At 34.3% G+C, this 20,745-nt stretch overlaps 1 protein-coding gene across 5 annotated transcripts in view; it reads left to right on the top strand.

Moving 5' to 3' along the window:
- The window catches only part of HGF (hepatocyte growth factor), a 70,354-nt gene that overhangs the window by 5,572 nt on the left and 44,037 nt on the right, over positions 1-20,745 (top strand). For 3 of the 5 annotated variants that reach the window (XM_033192970.1, XM_033192971.1, XM_033192973.1), the window contains exons 3-7: positions 2,033-2,198; positions 6,416-6,528; positions 7,900-8,014; positions 12,979-13,121; positions 19,791-19,911. In XM_033192970.1, the coding sequence (XP_033048861.1) occupies positions 2,033-2,198; positions 6,416-6,528; positions 7,900-8,014; positions 12,979-13,121; positions 19,791-19,911 (658 nt within the window). The remainder of the gene's footprint in view (positions 1-2,032; positions 2,199-6,415; positions 6,529-7,899; positions 8,015-12,978; positions 13,122-19,790; positions 19,912-20,745) is intronic. The other 2 variants (XM_033192974.1, XM_033192972.1) reach the window with 1 other exon arrangement.

The raw sequence follows: 20,745 nt of genomic DNA, 5'->3' as shown, positions 1-20,745 counted from the left end.
TTTAACTATTATGCTATGAAGCATTTCAAAGCACCTTAGAAACAGGGTGATAAGGTCAAAGGAAAGAGAAACTCTTAATGGAAAAACTTATCTCCTATTAACATCGTTCTGTGACAGAAACCAAAATTTGAAATGAATTATGCCTTCTTTGCTTGGAAGAATAACAGTTCCTTCTTCGTGTCAGAGATTAAAGGATAAAATTTCAAAAACAAAACTAAAACTTTGCACATCTATAACATTTAAAAAATCCAAATTGATTTTCAAACATTTACTTAAGGTTATCAAGTTAACATAACTTTTATATTTTAGATTGAGAAATTGGGGTGTTAACATTTCAGGTAATTAAAGTCATTTGGCAAGTCAATAAGATTACCAGTGTTATACAAGGCATTTGGTCCATGCTCAATAAATAACATGTTGACAGAATTTTTGGTTAATTTCATTTTCATGTTAAAATGTCTTATAAACTGTATGTGTTGTACCATAGCCATTCTATCCTGTAAGGCAAATAAAAATTAAAAATGAAAGCATCATTGCAGAATTAGTATTATCTTTTGGAGACTCTGCTTTGGAGTTTTACAGAGATTCAGAAATTTAGAGGACCTCATGTTTTCTCTAATTTATTGCAGCCTTCAAATTAGGATGGACACTGATTAGTAGCATCTGCTCATCTCATAAACCAACTGGAGCCAGTGGTTCCTGACAAACTTAGAGTATGAGGGCATTTTTGGTACCTCACTCTGCTAGGTGTATTTCCAAATTTTGTGCACACACATTTTTACTCTCCTTTTTTGACACATTTCAACACAGATACAGATCAGGAATGTATTTCCTGCTCTACTATCCACATTTCTTCTCTACTGCTAGCTCTAAACCAAATCTTCAGGAAAATGCTACATGCCATATTTCCATTACAATCTTAGCAATTCTTAGATACAGATGGCATGGTCAGTGATTCAGAGTGGTGGTTTTTAAGCCAGCCTGCTGGGTTTCCAATCTGAGATATTCTAAGTGGTCAATTAATTTTTTTCTATGTCTTGGTTTCTTTGACTGAAAAATGAATGTATCCTTACCGCCTTTGGTATAAGCGTGTTCGAAAAGAATTGACAGGCAGAGGAGCACAAGCACATCTATCCTTATTACACAATAGTTGCATTCTATTCAGCATTTTGATCTGCATTATGAAGATGCTGATCACTAACAGATTGGAGCTATTTTGGGCAAATTGAGAATACAGAGAACAAGTTTTTGATACACTGAAGTTATCCATAAGATTAAGTCTTTTAGAATGTTTTAGTTCTGTTTTTCAGGTTTTCAGTAGGAGGCTTCATGCTATCTAGGCGCCTTGCATTTTCATGAAGAAAAATGATATTGCTACATTAAAGGATGAAGTTTTACATACATTTGATTTACAGCATTTGGCTTGATCTCAAGACAAATAGTTCAATGATACCAAGAAATAGTGTCCAAAAGCACAGAAAACATTTATGCATTAAATGAGGAGAGAGGGGCTAAAATATGAATAATATGAAAGACTTTAAAGAGTAGGTCAGAAGAATTTGTCCACTGTACAGTTTTTAGTGAGAAATTTCTCGCCTGTCTTTGTGTTGGCTTATCTCATTAAATACTATAATGAACATGAGGACCAACTGTAGAAGGAAATGAAAAGTTTAATTATAAAGCATGATATGATATGCTTCTAGCACTGATATTTGCTTTCATGATGTTTGGAAAATATCATGTTATTTATTGCTTTAGTGTGAACTCTGTCCTGATTTTTAAAAGTTCCCTAATTTGAAGGAATGTAAATGAGTGACTCTATATGACAAGTTATTTGTTTTTACGTGTTTACAATATTCCTTCCTTTCTCTTAACTATTCCCTACCTCACTCTGCTCCTAACCCCTGGAAATCTAGTATATTCTCAGGTAAAATCACTTTCTTGTAGATGATTCTTAGAATTTTTTTAAATATATGAGCCTTAAAAACATTTCTCCAATGTTTATTTTTTTCAAACATTTTGTATTTAATAGAGGGACATAAGAAAAGAAGAAATACAATTCATGAATTCAAAAAATCAGCAAAGACTACCCTAATCAAAATAGATCCAGCACTGAAGATAAAAACCAAAAAAGTGAATACTGCAGACCAATGTGCTAACAGATGTACTAGGAATAATGGACTTCCATTCACTTGCAAGTAAGTTACTTCATTTTGTTCTTAGAATAATTTTCCAAATATAGCATGCATGTATTATAATCATGTGTCTTTTGTGTTGTACTCAATGTGATGTGATCATAAGTAACTTTGACTCTAGATTTAACTTACTACAAAGGAAGACTTAGCTCTCAGTTTATCGAAACATAGCTTAAGTAAGGGAGAGTGCAAAAACTGCTACCTTCTAAAATCCACAGTGGCTTTGCTTATGGAATTTCTTTTCTCATCTGATGAGCAATTGAATTTGAGTAACTAAAATGAAATTCAGTTGGCTCTGATCTCCCTAATATTTTAAAATATCTATTCAGAGTAACCTTTTCTTTTTTTTTTTTTTTCCTTGCAAGAGGAACGAGGAATTTTTAGAACAGAAATTGGGCAGCAGCCAAAATTTACTTCAACTTCATTATATCATTGCTTTTAGGGATTTAAATAAAAGGTGTTGAGAGAATTAGTTTAAAAATTAGGGAGACTGGTGTCAGCAGAGACTGTTTAAAATAAGAGTATAGCAATGGTAAAGTTTCAGGTGAAAATTGATGGGGCAGTTTAAAGAGGCATGAGGGGACTTAAATGGAGAGTTTCATGTCTTTTGACAGTCCCTGTGTGACCTCATAGGGAAGAATTCCTTACTACAGGGGTCCTTAACCCCCCACCCCTGCCACTAGTCTGTGGCCTGTTAAGAACCAGGCCTCACAGCGGAGTGAGCTGCAGGCCAGTGAGCATTACTGCCTGAGCTCCACCTCCTGTTGGATCTGTGGCATTAGATTCTCATAGGAGCTGAACCCTATTGTTAACTGCACATGCATGGGATCTAGCGTGTGTGCTCCTTATGAGAATCTAATGCCTGATGATCTGAAGTGGAACAGTTTCATCCCAAAACCATCCCCCGCCCCCTGGCCCCCCGACCCCACTCCACCCCCTTGGAAAAATAAACCAGTCCCTGGTGCCAAAAAGGTTGGGAACTGATGCCTTACTACTTTGCCAGTGATCCCAGAGCATAAAACTTTTTGTTTTGGGCTAAGAGGGTGACAATTTCGTTCTAATAGTCTCCTAAACTGTCAGAAGAAGACACATTTTTTTAGTTCTTCATTATCTTCCCTCACTTATTTCCCAGTCTCACTCCCTATTTTATCTTTTTTTTTTAATAGGGTCATGCATAAAATCCTCTACATATTAAATTCTACTCAATTACATTTAGGTGATGACCCGTAATGTGACCACAGGGTTTAGTAAGGTCATGGCAAGCGGTCCTAATTTCATCTTGCCTTTTTCAGAGAAATAAATGTTATGGGCCTGAGAGGAAACAGCATGGTCAGAAAAGATCTTTATCAGGTTTAGGTTGAGGAAAGACTATCTGCTTTCAATATCTAGAGTGAAACTGCCAATTTCAGGGAGATAGTTCCTGGCAAGGGGAGTGGGAATTGACTTTGCAAGTATATTCCTATGATAATTCTGTTTCATTCCCTGAGTTTCCTATGAAAGCCTTACTATTGTTAAAAATAGAGACAGCTACTCTCAATCAGCATCTCAGCTGTGTAGATTCATGGAGATGCTCCAGCAGTTGAGGAGGATAGAGTTGTATTTTCCCCTCTCCAGGTTGGAAGGGCAGGGTAAAAGGAAGGAGAGGACACCTCACTGCTGCTTTTTAACTTTGAAAATAAACTCTCTTGGACCCACAAGTAAGGAAAGTATTGCTACCATTCAATTTTCACATTAGTGAACCTTAGGAAAGAAAAACTTTCCTCTTATTTTATTTAGTAGGAACTAAAATGATTTTGCTAGAGAACACATTAATAAATTAGTAAGTGCTCACATATGAAATTTCATACTTTCCTACCATATTTTGGTTGTTATATTTGGTCTCCAAATTTATGGCAACCTGTGCAGAAAACCACAGGTAATATGTATTAGAGCCAAGATTTCTTGGCCCAGAAATGGTAAAATCCTCCTCGTTCATATACACACACACACACACACACACATACATACACAGACACACTTATGTATTTGGAATTATTAAATATGTTAGCTATAGAGAATTGAATTAACATACTATGATACTATGAACTTAGGGTCTTAATAAATCAAAGGATCTTATTTGTAGACATGTTATATAAAACAGAATTATTTAAAAACAATGAAAAATACCCTAAACCACTTATAAAATACCAAAGAAGTGTGCGAAACCATCTGTGAAGTAAATGGGTGTGAGGTGGAACATTCTTAAATACTGTTTGTTCTTGAGAAGATATCAATAATATTGGTTTTCTAGAGTTTCAAATTATTCTTTGCTGGGTAGGAAAGATGACCAAGAATGTCTGATTCAAAGCTCTTCAGGAAATAGCTCATTCATGAACTCACTTAAAAGAATAAGATAAGAAGCTTTCCTCTTTTAGCTATGGCTGGCAACTGCTACTGGAATTGCCTTCCTGCCATAAACAACCAGGAAATAGACAAAAGAAGCTGTTGAAAAGATTACAACTAGAATGATGTTAAGATAAAGACTCTAAAAGTCAAACCTAAAAGAAGATGCAACTCATGGAATTTGATGGCTTCCACCCACTTTATATGGACGTGTAAAACAATATAAAAAACACATTTCTTAAAGAATTTGTCATTGTATTGGAACGAGAGAAAAGAGTGAATGAGATCAGCAAACTGGAAATCTTGTTACCCACTTTACAGATGGAATTACTTAAAAACAAATTTATCACTTTTTTGGGTATTTATCATTTTGTTATATACATAGATTATTTTAGTGAACAACGACAAAAAAATATAATACTTAGCTATAGGAATAGTAGGGGTAGCAAGTTTTCGTAACTTTCTTTGAGATGTTATATCAAAATGATATCCTCTAATATTACTAGTTTTCTTTAAATTAAAATTAAAAATGCTTCGCACTTTGGGAAGCCGAGGCGGGCGGATCACGAGGTCAGGAAATCGAGACCATCCTGGCTAACATGGTGAAACCCTACCTAGCTCTACTAAAAATACAAAAACTAAAAATTAGCCGGGCGTGGTGGCGATGCCTGTAGTCCCAGCTACTCAGGAAACCGAGACAGGAGAACGGCGTGAACCCAGGAGGCGGAGCTCGCAGTGAGCGGAGATCACGCCACTGCACTCCAGCCTCGGCGACAGTGCAAGACTCTGACACACACACACACACACACACACACACACACACACACACACACACAAGAAAGGCCGAGTGCGGTGGCTCACGCCTGTAATCCCAGCACTTTGGGAGGCCGAGGCGAGCGGATCACAAGGTCAGGAGATGGAGATCGAGACCATCCTGGCTAACACGGTGAAACCCTGTCTCTACTAAAACTACAAAAAATAAGCTGGGCGCGGTGGCGGGGGCCTGTAGTCCAGCTACTAGGAGGCTGAGGCAGGAGAATAGCGTGAACCTGGGAGGCGGAGCTTTCAGTGAGCCGAGATTGCGCCACTGCACTCCAGCCTGGGGCACAGAGCGAGACTCCGTCTCAAAAAAAAAAAAAAAAGAAAAAGAAAAGCTTATATAAACAAACCTATTTAGGAAATATTAGCTTAAATATTTATCCTCAACAACATTTTCATAGCTTTTAATAAACTGCAATGTTTTGTAATTCACGAAAAATTACATTATATGCAAAAATTTCCAAACACTGGTTTCAGATCCCACTTTTTAGGAGAATCTCCTAGGGCATTGATATATCTAATGCACCTTAGAAAATGTCATTTTAGAATATATTTTTTACAGTTATACACTTTGTAAATTACTCCTGATATCCCAGATATAATTGAGATAGCTTAAATATCTCAAATATAATACCATTTTATACAACTGCGGCTAAAAATCATCCAACTTTCTGTGAAGTTACAGAAAAATAAAGCCTTCAGAAATATTTCAAATAGTAGTATTACATATTGATTTTGCATGTTAAAACTGTTATTTTTCTACAAGTCTTTTGGAATAACATGAGAATATTCCAAAGAGTATTCAATCGGATATTTAAATCTACTACTACAAAAACTTAATTTTGTTCTTTCTTGCTTGGCTATCAAAATGGTAGTTTCAAATTTTACTCATATTTTTATTATGTATATGTAATTATGCATTCGTTTCTATATTGTCCTCCTTGATGAACCATATGCCCTTTCTTTAAATACTGTATAAACAGTAGTATTTCTTCTTTTCACACTGATATTTTTTTCAGGGCCTTTGTTTTTGATAAAGCAAGAAAACAATGCCTCTGGTTCCCCTTCAATAGCATGTCAAGTGGAGTGAAGAAAGAATTTGGCCATGAATTTGACCTCTATGAAAACAAAGGTAACTGACTTCTCCCTAAATAGTGCATAATAAAGTATAATGAAATATTTGTTGTAATTTCCTGCCAGAGTGGTCTTTCTCACTGATTTCTCTAGTATATATGAGATATCTTATGTAGTCAATTCATCCATTAAGACAGTTGAAACTAGTATCTTGACTATTTTTAGTATGGTACTTTAAGGAAAACATTTTCAAAACTTCATAATCTAGATTCCTTCCTCCCTCTTTTTTTTTTTTTTGGAGGTGGGGTGAGGAGCATCTCCTAGAACTGGCATTCTCCGTGTTCATTTTAGAAAGTGCTACTTTAATTCATTAGTTTAAAACACTTTATATTATAGCAAATTTTGAGTTTGCTACAGTATTTTGCATTTAACAATGTTGGATAACTAAATTATAGTGATGATTACTGATAATAACAAAATATGGAGATTTTGGAGAAATGAGTTGGGACTATGTTTCAATATATACTTGAAAAATATTTAAAGGAGGAATTGAGACCATATTATTTGTTGATTGCCTATTCTGGTGGTCTGATATTGTATTCACTAGGTATTTACTTTGTTCAAAAGCAGAATCAAGTAAATCAAATTAAAGACTGTTAACTGTGTCCTATTAAATTTGGATACATAACATGGTACAATATGTAGATGTTTTCAAGTTAATAGGGTAAATGTTTAAATAAAATTAAAAATAAATTCATGGTAGAAGTTAATCTTTATATACCTCAATAATACTACAAATCCTAAACATAATTCATGATCTAGTATAAGACCTTTCTTACTTCAAACTGTCTTCTAGCTTGCTCACAACCACATGTACTATTATTTGGTAGGAATATATAGGTTATTACAATTTGGTTGTCATATCAGTTAGCAGTGGAAATGTTTGCAAAAATATGGGAAAAAATAAGCAAGCTACCTCATGCATATACATATGTAAGCAAAAATTGACACAATTTTACTAAGAAGGACAAAGTAATTATCTTAGGTAACTTTTTGAATTCAATATAGGTTTTAAAAATCATTTAATTTTTGTTGTTAATATTTTTTAAAAATGGTCTATATATGTGAGCAAATCAGAATTGCTTGGCTAGTTGACTATACAGACTATGTTAAGTACAGAGACTGCTCTCTGGAGTTATCTATGCATATATACACAAAATATAAACTTCTCAATCATCTGTTTGTTTTTGGATTATTCAAAATGTGTTATTTTGAAAATACTAGTAGAAGCTTTAGGCAAGAAATTTCAATGTTATTTGAAATAGTTTACAAGAGTTAATTACTTACAGGTTTGAATGGAATTTTTTTTTTCTTAAATACAGCATATGTTTTGCATAGTTGCAATAATTTTATCTGCTTTCTTCAATAGACTACATTAGAAACTGCATCATTGGTAAAGGACGCAGCTACAAGGGAACAGTATCTATCACTAAGAGTGGCATCAAATGTCAGCCCTGGAGTTCCATGATACCACACGAACACAGGTAAGAACAGTATGAAGAAAAGAGGATGAAGCCTCTGTCTTTTATATATGTTGACAGTCTCATATTAGTCCTTCAGAATAATTCTACAATCCTAGAATAACTTAGCCAACTTGCTGATTTGTATTACAGCAAGGTTTATATGAATTCATGACTGATACTTAGCAAATGATTAATATGTTAATAAAACATAGCCAAAACAATATCTTACCTTAATGCCTCAATTTGTAGATCTCGGTATTTGTGAAATAATAATGTAAACCTCATTTAAAAGGATTCTTCTTCTTTCTGTCTTTGAAAAAGTATGGCACTGTGCAGGGGTAGAGGCTGACTGAAAAGTGAGAGGTAGATGAGATTCTTCCCTTACTGAAAGCTGAGGGTTCTTTAACCTTGGTGGATCCCAACATTGGTTGCACGTTAAAATCACCTGCTGCAAGCCCTCGACGAATCTTACTTAGAAGATGACAACACAGAACAATTAAATCAGAATCTCTGGGAAGAATAAGGCACCAGTATTTTTTAAGCTCCCACCATGATTCCAAAGTGCAGCCAAATTTGAGAACCACTGCTAGAAGCTCAAGCTTCAGATTGACCAGCTTTTCCATCTCACCTATTGCCTAAAGACCAAATTGGATAAATGTGTTCATTACAACAGATTTTATTTATTTAGAGATGAGCAAACACAATATACTTAGGCTCGTCAGACTGAGAGTTTTAATCATCACTGAGGAAAAACATAGATATCTAATACTGACTGGAGTATTAGTCAAGGCTTATTTCACATACAATTTTATCAGAAACCAAAATAGTTTAAAACAACTCTCCCCTTGTTAGTAATGCTTTGAAGGGTTTACTTTACCATGTACCTCATGCTGAGCAATGTACCTCGTTAATCTTATTTACTCGTCGTAAGAACCACACAGTGGGTAGTTTTATTGGTTCTATTTTAGCTATATGACAAAACTGAAACATAAAAACACTTAGTAAGTTTTCAGTGTCATGCACAACTAGGAAATCACTTGGCCAGAATATAAGCCCAGTCACCATCACTCTGTAACCTGTGCTTTTAACAACTTCAGGGCGTGAAACATTTGGCCTTATCAGTAGGATCCATGCTGTAATTTGTTTTTGCGGTGGTGGTGATGACTGCCTTGTTGAATCCACTTTTTATTCTATTCCATTTTGGGGACATAATTCTGCAAGATGATTCTAATTAGGAAACAGAGATGAGTTAATTGACCAACACAGAAAGAAAAAGAGCTTGTTGCTCCGCACTGGGATTAAACATATGATCTCGGCCTAATTAACACCAGCTAGTAAGTGTCCAAGCTGAGCAGTTCTACTACGTTTCAATAACAGAAAACAACAACTTTCAAAATTAGTTACTTAACAATTATGTCGAAATACCTCTAAAACATGGTGTTTTCCTTACATTACAAAAAAAGTTATGATTGGTTTCGTCCTTTCTTGAGAGTTTGCATGGTGTTACTCCCTGCATAGTGAAGAAAACATTTTATTTAAGTAGATGGATCTAAGTTTTTCATGAACAAAGGAATAACATTTGAAATCAATCCTACCCTAGTCCAGGAGAATGCACTGGACTGACCTAGTAGAGGTCTTATTTCACCCTGAGTTCTCTATGGTTGTGATTCTCCGCTGGAGGAGTAAATGTGAAATAGGTCTCCCTGGGAACTGGCTTCCCAGTCCAATCAGCTATTTTACCAATGAACACTTCCTTGTGATATAGATGTTTACGGCTGAGAGCATCCAATATATTAATAAAATCCTTTTTTGCATTCAATGAGGGAAACACATAATTTTCATCAATTAGCAGCTTATTGGAATATCTGCATGATGTTTTAACACTTTTAAGTGTTGACTAAAGCTTAGTTTTACAGAAAATAGAAAAAGAAAATATGTTTCTGTCTGGAGGAATGATTTATTGTTGACCCCTAAATTGAAATATTTTACAAGTGGCTTAATGGAAAGATGATGATAGATGATGAAATTAGTGTAGAAGTTTAACTAGAAAATCAGGTGACCTGATATCTACATCTGTATCCTTCATTGGCCACCCAGCATTCATTAATGAATCAGATGATGGACTAGATCAAGTTTCCTAGGAACACAGTGAATATTAAAGGAAAACAAAGGGAGTCTAGCACCTAGAAGACCTAGTTTATATTTCAAAGTATATTTGGATATAACCCAATTTTAAACATTTCCTCACTTATCTCTCTTAAAGCCTTGCCAACAGCAAGGACAGAGAACCAAAAATAGTGTATATGTGAATAAATGCTTATTACAGAATCTGCTGACTGGCACATGCTTTGTGTGTAATGAGTTCTCATAAACACTTGCTGAATGAACACACATAAGTGAAATAGCATGGCTAGGCTTCTTCCCTTGGTCAAATATGGGGTGCTAAAGAAAATCAGGCGAAACACGTTGGGACACTAACAAAAAAAAAGTTAATTTAGGTAAAAGGTAAAATGCACCATAGAATGAAGAAAAGAGATGACACAGACTGCTCTTTAACCTTCATGTCTTAGAGAGTAATTTGATATGGATTGATTCAGAATTGTGAAAAGGAGCCCATCTTTTCTCTTCGTTTTGATTTTATTAACTCCAATGAGGGAACTTTATTCATCTTTTGGCCATATCTACTTTTGATTTCTACATTATTCTCTCTTCCTTTCTACCTGTATTTTTCCTAATAAATTGCTGACTGATTAATTCACTACTTCTTCACAGCTTTTTTTGGCTTTACAAATCCACTGGAAAGGTATACGGGTGTATCACTTTGTGTATTTCAGTGTGCATGTGTAGAGGGGACTAAAATCCTCTCTCTAAGTATAAATATTGAGTATTTGTGTATTGAACATTTGCTATAACTACTAGGCTTCTTAAATAATCTTAATATATAAAATAATCTTAATATATGATATAGAAAAAGGGAAATTATAGTTCGTATTACTCATCTAAGTGGAGAAATTAAAACCCAGGAAGTAAATAAACTGTCTAAGGACTAAGGTCGTATAATTATTTAGGTGATAGATATGGGGCAACCGTATGAGTTTTATGATTAACAAGTAACTTCACACCAGTGTACTGTATCAACTTTTCCATAAAAGAGAGCTATAGTATACTTTGCTTAAATAAATTTGATTAGTGCATGACTTCTTGAAAACATATAAAGCATAAATAAATTTGATTAGTGCATGACTTCTTGAAAACATATAAAGCAAAAGTCACATTTGATTCTGTCAGAAAAATGAGTAAGCCATGACCCAAACAAAAGATGCATTAAAATATTCTGGAATGATAGAGCTAAAAGTAAGAAAAATGGCTTTTTTAAAAAGTTTACTGTTAGGAATTGTGAAATTATGCTGAATTTTAGTTGCATTATAATTTTTGTCAGTCATACGGTCTGACAACGTGTCTTATTTCTATTTCCCCATATGAAGAATGCTGGTGAAGCAAGGATATTAACTGTTTAGATGCATTGAAGTTGCATAATGTGGATAATGTTTAATTGGTTCCCTGAAAATGTTTAGTTAGTAGTAAGTGTCTTACATTATTTGTTTTGTCCAATAATTTATATTTTTTGAAGACTTAACTCTAGAATGCACTCATGCCAAAATGGAAGAATTTCATTGCAAAATATTGCTTGGTACATGATGCATACCTGTATTTGTTTTGTGTCACAACATGAAGAATGATGGTTTATTAGAAGTTTCATTGGGTAGGAAACACATTTAAATGCTATTTACTAAGAGACCAAAATCCTTGGACTTCACTCTACTTTTAGGGCCATTTAGAACTCAAAGTCTCAGTAAAAGTAGAAATAAAGCCTGTTAACAAAATCAAACTGAATATTAAAAATGTTACTGGAATTTCAAAGAAATGTTTACTGGTATTACCTGTCGATGTATATTCTTTATTATGATCTTTTGTGTAAAGTCTGGCAGACAGATGTGATATCTAATTGCTGAGTCCAATATCACAAGCAGTACAAAAGTATAAAAAAGACTTGGCCTTTTCTGATGTGTTAAAATACTTTATGCTGGTAATAAAACTAAGAGTAGGGCACTAGAAATTTTAAGTGAAGATAATGTGTTGCAGTTACTGCACCCAATGGCTTACTATTATAAACCAAAATTGGGATCACTAAGCTCCAGTCAGTCAAAATAATCAAAATTATTGAAGAGAAGAAGCAATTCTTTATTAGGACAGAGTAGATACAGACTACAAAGTAGAGTGTGCTTAATGAGAGGTAGCATTTGCTAGGTGCCAATTACTCTATCATCCATTGGAACTTCTCAAAATAACCATATAAGGTGTAAGATGTTAAAGGTTATGGTTGTACTCAGTGCACAGGTAAGCTAATAGGCTAAGAGAAGCTAAATTACTCGCTGGGGTCTCACAGTAAGAAAGTGAGCTGAAGTTTCAGCCCAGATTTAATTGGATTCTGGGCTCTTTATTCATGTTACTTTATGAATCTGTTTCTCAATTATGCAGAAAAAAGGGGGCTATTTATAAGAAAAACAATAAACAAGTAATCTCAAGTAATGCAAGAAATAGTGAGATTTCAAAGTCAGTGGCAGCATTTTCTCAGTTCTCTCCTAAGTGGCCTTGCTCAACCACCTGCTATCTTTTAATGGAATTTTGAAATTATGTTTCAAACAACATCGATTAAGTTCTAGAATGTTTGACTCTTAGCAAATTAAGAGGCTAATCGTTCTAACTTGATAGTGAATATGGAAATTCAGCTAAATGAATGTTAATAAAATTCAAAGGTTTTAAGCATAGATGGAAATGACAGAATTTAAATTAAAATATATGAAGGAATATAAGATAACGGATTTTTCTACTTTCAGCAAAAACATACCCACTAATTAGTAAAATTAATAGGCCAAAAAAAGTTGCATGCTCTTATACTGTAATGATTATCATTTTAAAACTAGCTTTTTGCCTTCGAGCTATCGGGGTAAAGACCTACAGGAAAACTACTGTCGAAATCCTCGAGGGGAAGAAGGGGGACCCTGGTGTTTCACAAGCAATCCAGAGGTACGCTACGAAGTCTGTGACATTCCTCAGTGTTCAGAAGGTAAATAAACCTGAATGCCACGTGGGCCATTCTATTCCCCCTATGTGTAGAACTGTAACTCACATTAAAGGTTAACAGCAACGAATCAACCATAATAAATATGTTGTTCATGCAAATGCAACTACAAATAATTATTTAAATATTTTTACACAAGGTTTTTAAAACTGTTGGATTATCACCAGATTAATGCAAAATCACAGAGCAAGTTATCAGTTTGAATTTCAACACTGCCTGAGTCATCCCTCTGGGGAAAGTGAAAGAGAGGGTTTACTTATCTACTGTCTTGAGCTCACATACCTCAAAATCTACTTACTGTGTGGCACCTGAAAGGAGTTGAATGAAGCTTAGCCTTTCATTAGCAATGCTAATTCTATTCAACCAGCACCTGCTTCCACAGAAATTTTGTCAAAACTATTCTCAAGTGGTGTGACAAGGGCATATGGACCCAGAAGAAAATACAATATAAGAAGGGATCACTGGAAGCTTGACCCCATGCACGTTTTGGTGAAAATGTGCCTAGAATCTGACACATAGACTGGAACTGAGTACCATTCAGAATAGGATCTGAAGAGATCAAAGCAATGGAGCCCAAACTGTCTTGAAGGCAGGCACCTTAAATCCATGTCTGTGTTTTCAGCTCTTCTCACAGCATAAAAGGGCATTGTCCTTACTTTTGCAGTGGAAAACTGAATGTCTGACAAGATGGAAGAGTAACCATTTCAGCATTGTATGTGGGTTCATTTTTCTTAGTTATCTGGCTACTGAATAGCTGGGTTTTCAGTTCTGTCAGAAACTCTAAATTTCCAAAAATTTAAGTGAAACATGGATGAAACTCTGTTAGAAAATTATTAGGATTTCAAAGTATTTGGGGAGGGGGACTACTGGAATGCTGTCCAAGTTTTATACTAAGATATCTTACCTGTTTGTTATTAACCAAATATTTTTTAAAAATATTTCCTCCATAAATATTCATTTAATATTAGGTTGATATTTATCCCATAAAAAGTAAAGGCTACTGTTACCTAATTGTCACAGAAAAGGATTTGTTTTCTGTTGTTAGTGAATTTGAAATCCTTGACTTTATGTGCTAGAGCCAGTTCCATCTCTGTTTGTAAATTCTTACTTTCCATTCCATATCATATTCTGTTCCCTATAACCTCTTCATTGTTTTCTTTTCTTTTAAAAATAATAAACTTTTCTATGATCACGTTATGAACAAGTCTGTTTTGTATGAATAAGTCTGAATGAATTAATATTTGTCTTAAACTTGCACATGGAAGAAAAAAAAAACCCTACTTTTAAGGGAATCTCTCCTATTACAGTTTTCTGAGGTTGAAAATCATTGGCAAGGGGTGTCGTTTGACCTGAAAAAGTGTTTTCAAAGACTGGTACCTTGGCCAAACTTTAAACAGCTTACTGTTTTCGTTACCTGCCTGGTTCTTGTGAGAATATGATTTTTCAACTCTGGGTTTATATGAAAAACATTCATCAAAATATGCTTACCTACATAGGACTGGACTGCTAGGCGACATAGATTAAAAGTGCTAGAAAAGAAGTCCTTGAATAAATCCTATTTTCAGTTATTCTTATCTCATTAGAATGTAACTCTCTAGTATCTTTAATAATTTGAAGTCATCACACCTCCCTTAGAAAAGGGCGTTGCTCCTTGGTATTGATGGTATATGATGCTGTTGGTCACCATGGCACTAAAGGTTGCAGACATGTTCTTTCTGGAAATAATTAGTGGCCTGACAATAGTGGAATAACTCTCCTGTGGGAGAAGGGAACCAACATCTGCCCTGTAGGTTAAACATATTTCAGAGAGTATGAGTTAAACTGTGGTATTTTAAATTCAAGCTAACACAAGCAATGTGTTAGCAGGATTTTAATGAAAAAGATCCAAAATAAGAAGCATTGTCAAAACATTGGCAGAGAAAAAGAGTGACTTTTAAAATCAATAATATAAAATATACAAAATAGTATAGACATGATATAAATTTCTTCTAAAATACATATAAGGGGGAAACCTCAAAATCCAGAGTGCTTAAGTTGTATAATAGATGGGCCATTTCTATCCATGGATACAAATTAAATGGTAAGTTATAAAGGTTATTTTATTATGGCTAAGGTAGCAACTATAAAATCTTTTTGCATATTTAAAATTAAACAAGAAAAACACCCGTGATCAAACTTTAGACGGTTCAAATGAAAAAGACATATAGAACAGTATATCTTTTTTGAAATTTTTGTAACCATGCTTAAAACTTGGCTTATAATCACCTGAAATTTGTTTAAAATTAAAAGGATTGTATCTGATAGTCAATGATTAATATTATTTTCTTTTAAAACTGTAAAATATAGTAAATATTCCAAAGGAAAACAAATATTCTTTGATCACACTTACCACCTTTCAGTTAGATAAGAGGAGTAAGTTCAATAGATCTATTTTGTGAATGTTGACTATAGATAATAATATTGTATCATATATTTAAAAAAATGTTAAGAGACTAGATGTTAAATGTTCTTATCATAAAAATGCTATGTAAGGTAATGTATATGTTAACTAGCTTGATTTAGTCCACTGACAATGTATATATGCTTCAAAACATCATGTTGTACATGATAAATATGTACACTTTTATTGGACAATTTTCAAAAAGAACCCTATAGAGTTATACAAAGAAAATAATTAGTGCTTGATTCAAAAGTTTTAGAAAGTTGAGGTATGTAAAATCCAATTTCTTGCTTTAGCATTTGCTTGAGAACAATCATTAGTCATTGGAACAGATGTCATTTCTAATGATTGTCAAATGACCAAGTCAATATATTTTAATTAAGCCATAATCATTATTTTTAAAAATACATTACATTTAAAATCCCAAATAATACTGACATAAGTTTGTGTGTATAATTTGACACTCTAAGTGAAGAAAAACTTTCTAAAACAAAGATTAAATGGCAAGTTATAAAGATTAAATGGCAACTTATAATTTATTTGTAAAACTTTTATTTATATATGTAAATTTATGAGACTCATAAATTAAACATTTAGTTTAGTTGAAGGAATCACCTGCATGGATTTTTCTGAGATTGTCTTTAATGTAATAAAATAAACACTAATTCAAAATAGATTCAGATACTTTCAAAATAACTGTTTTAGTCTGTATACTCATATCACTCCTGTTTTATGACTGAGAAAAATGAAACACATTTTTAAAGTTTGGTTGGTTAGTATGATGAGAAAGTTGTTAAATTAATCCTCTGTGTTTTATAATTTATATACAGTTTTTGTAGTAGTCTAGTATTATTCAGTCCAGAGCTGTACTTAGAAAAAATATTGAACCGATGAACAGAAACCATTACTCTTGAGTTTCTGTGATCTATCTAGGGCAGTAGGTAGCTTTTTCTTTTTCTTTTTCTTTTTTTTTTTTTTTTTTGAGGAGAACTTGCTGGAGCAGTTAAATAATGTACTGATAGCAATAGAAAGAGCCAGAGGGCATTCCTACATGTAAACTGTTACATAGTTTATATGTTCACCTGTTTCCTTGAGTACATGGACTTGGTTTCACCTGAACTGCTTGACTTTAAGAAAATTTAGAAGAATCTGAGAATTCCCAAAGTTTGAAAAGTGAATATGAGTTAAAAATTTGACTTTCTTGAGATAATTCTTATGACTAACTTGATGATTTGATTCCATGAAAAACAGCCAACTTTTCAGCCATTGACTTTGGATAAGGTATCCAATCTAGTTACATTCCCATGCACTTTCCTTGCAATGCTCCAGTAGATGAGACTGCAAAAGGAGAGCAAGTTAACTATTGTAAACAAAAAAGCAGAGGGCAATGAGGACAAGCTGGTAGGGATACCAACTTTCTAAAGTTATTGCTATCAGTATATCATAAAGTATAACCAGTTAGAATATGTAGGAAATAAGTTAAAATATGTAAAACAAAAAGGCAGTTTGGGATATTGCAAAAAATACTAAGACTGTGGGTCAGAAGATTTGTGTTCCAGGCTCAGGTTTAACATTTTGTGTTTTAGGTAAGTCTCTTAAAACTTTTGTGAGCCTTGTTTTCCTCACTGTAAGAATCAGATACTTTTCATGTTTGTTTGTTTGTTTTTGTTTTTCTTTTTTTTAGACAGAGTCTTGCTCTGTTGCCCAGGCTGGAGTGGTGCAGTGGCACCATCTTGGCTCACCGCAGCTTCCACCTCCTGGGTTCAAGCAATTCTCCTGCCTCAGCCTCCCAAGTAGCTGGCACTACAGGCATGTGCCACCATGCCCAAGCTGGTCTGAAACGCCTGACCTCAGGCAATCTGCCCACCTTGGCCTCCCAAAGTGTTAGGATTACAGGCTTAAGCCACCACACCTGGCTGATACCTTTTATGTTAAAATTATGGTATAAACAATCAAATAATATGTAACTATAATATATCTAAATATCTCAATGCAATCATGACATGTTTAATTCCCACCCCAACAATAACTTTCATTGCTTTCTAAAATGTAACGTTATTCTTGCTAACTTTTATTTATTTATTTTTAGGCCCACAACTGCAATAATAACTCTCTCTTCACTTTACTATCCAGATAGTATAAGTATACTTCTGATTTTATATTATTTTGTCCCTTTATAATTTATCCAACTCTCATCTATTCAAGGTCCCAGTAAAATCTAGTCTCTCCTATGAGAGACTAGACTATGACTAGTCTCTGCCTAGACTATGACTGCCAATACTTAGAACTTTTAGAATAGATCCCGTTATCTAGAAAGTTGCAAAGCAAAGTGAGGTCCAAGTACCAGCAGCAGCAGCAACCCCTGGGAGTTTGTTATTAATGCCCCAGCCCAGACCCACTGACTCAGAACTTGCCTCTTAACAGGATCTCAAGGTGATTTTATGCACATTCATACTTGAACAAACATTGATCTGCCACACTCATAATGAAAAGTGGTCATCTTATGGAACTGTTTCATTCATGTAGCTATTTTTTCTTAAAACCATTAAAATGTATAAGTCGAGGAAAAAAATTTATAATATTGCTCAATGTAGTGATTAGCAGAAAATAATTCTATTCACTCTCGTTGGAAATGGATATACTATCATAAGCTGCATTTGCTGAAGAAGGCATAATAGATGTAATCTCTTTCCTGAGTACAAGAGTAGAAATTGTATATATGAATACTTATCTTTTATATGTGACCCTACCCTAGTACTCTATTGTACATTTCATTCAATACAAAGGAACAAATAATGATAAATGCTGCATCATTTTCCTTGATGGTATCAAACTTTGTATTCTTTTAAAAAAAAGAGAGAGAACTAAATGAACCTGTTAACCATTCAAATGGAAAGCTGAAATGTAACATTGTATCACCTGTGTTGAGCACTGCAATGACCTTGGCCAACCTGAGCACCTTTATTGATACGCTCATGGACTCCACTCATTTACAGTTCAGATGCTTATTGGGTGTAGTCTGGGGAATCTCAGTATCAAATAAAGGGAAGCTGAGTTGGCCTCTTAGCCGATATATTAACATAAATGAAAGAAAGTAGATGGATCAAGCCAAGTTACTCATGTTTCAGAAAGTTAATAGTTAATGTCCCTATTAGATTATAAGAATCAAGGATTCAAAAGTGATTATTCTAATACTATAATCCCAAATTACTACAAATACTCATTAGGCTAGATTCCATTGGATAAAACTAAACATTGATGCCTCTTCCCACTTCAGCTAAAGTTAGATTATCAGTAATTATAAGATACAAATGATGTGTTTAAGGAAGTTTGCCTGATTCATAGGAAAGCCAAGCAATGATTTATTCCACAGGATGCTTGCTGTGCTACAAATCAACCTGTCTGTTTGAGAAGTCTCACTTTCAGCAATTGATGTGATTCAGTTTTCAGTGTGACATAAGGGGCCAGCCAGAAGAGAACAATGAATTAACCTCACAAAATCATTTGTAAGATCCTACCTAATTACATTAGCTTATACATTTTAAAAAGAGTAGAAACACGGAGTTCAATAGCAGGTCATCTTCTATCCTAAGCCAGATAGGAATGTAAACCTGCCCAGCCTATTCAACATGGATGTTTGCTAACAGAAAGGAGCTGTGATTTATTTTTTTAAAAGATCCGTGTTCTTTGAATTGCACCAGATTTCTATGTGAAGCCAATCTCTTAAATCTATGTGGTCCTGATTGTGGCATTAACCATAAAAGTATGACACACACTCAATTAACCTTTGTAATTCCTGTGTATGTGTTTGGAGGGCAAATTGAGAGAGAAACACTATTGTACTGACAAATAGATACTGAGATCTTTGCACTTTAGACCAACACAGGAAAAATTTTCAAGGATATGTCTTTTATTTCCATTTTCTAGATACCTTTGAGACAGTTATTGAAAAAAATAGATAGACAGCATCATGGCCCTATAGTAAATCTGTGTGACACTAATTACAAAAATCCCACTTAAACTGTATGATGTGTTCCATAGGGAGTAGTTTATGTCACTATTTGTGGACATTAGGACCTAATAAAAAGTTAGAATGATGTGTAGGATTTTTTAAAAATCTGTTTACTAAACAGGTGCTGTTCTTTAAATGGAACAGTGGTGTTTTTGATTTTGCTGTCAGAAACAATTAACATGCCATACTTTAATTTTATTAGTTGAATGCATGACCTGCAATGGGGAGAGTTATCGAGGTCTCATGGATCATACAGAATCAGGCAAGAGTTGTCAGCGCTGGGATCATCAGACACCACACCGGCACAAATTCTTGCCTGAAAGGTAAAATATTAATGAATCATGCTTTCAATGATTCTTTTATAAACTTCTATTCACTCTATGACACACCGCTGTGGAAATTCTCCTTATATTGTGTTTTCCCGATAGGGCATGAACATAACATTTAGAACTCCCAGAATGTTCAGGAGTTCTTCTGACAGAATTTCTGGCCATTATATTTGGAGGAAATAGTCAAAGGGCAAAAATATTTCTGATGAGGTATATGAGAACACTGAATTGGTCAGAGTTTCTAAAATCAGCATGGTACTAAACAAAATCATCAGCAGGATGTAGAGTGGAAGCACTAAAAGAATCTTCTTTCTCTCTCAGAGCAGAAACAAAACAAAACCAAAGCAAACCACAGGGCCAATCCAGTAATGACCACTTTGACAAGCCTTAGCTGTGGTTAGAGGTATTGTTACTAATTGCAGGCAAATCTGGAGTTGCATCTTCAGAGACTCAGGTACTGCAGGCGACACGCATAACAACATGAAACAAGTAGTGCTCATAGAAAGGGAGTAAAAGAGCAAACCATTCAGGTTGCTTTATCCTGGTGTGTTTTGAAATTGCCCATATAAAAAGCCCATTTGGAGAAGTCAGGCAGCTAAATCTATCTTTTTTCCCCAGGAGTAGGTTTTGAGCTTAAGTCATTACCCAACTCCACCAAATAATAATAATAATAATGTCTACTTTTGACCATGTATTTTACATTAAACTTTTAAGGTGAAAAAAAAAAGGAAGAACTTCCTTTATTTTGATTATAAAGAATAAAAATACAAATAATTACACAGGAAACTTCGTCCCCTCCTTTCTTCGGAAATTGATGTTAGGTGTTTT

This window comes from Trachypithecus francoisi, unplaced genomic scaffold (assembly GCF_009764315.1).
Source record: "Trachypithecus francoisi isolate TF-2019V2 unplaced genomic scaffold, Tfra_2.0 Lachesis_group4, whole genome shotgun sequence".
In the NCBI taxonomy this organism is placed as follows: domain Eukaryota; kingdom Metazoa; phylum Chordata; class Mammalia; order Primates; family Cercopithecidae; genus Trachypithecus; species Trachypithecus francoisi.
The sequence above is the reverse complement of the archived record's forward strand: the minus strand, read 5'-3'. Positions and strand labels throughout refer to the sequence as shown.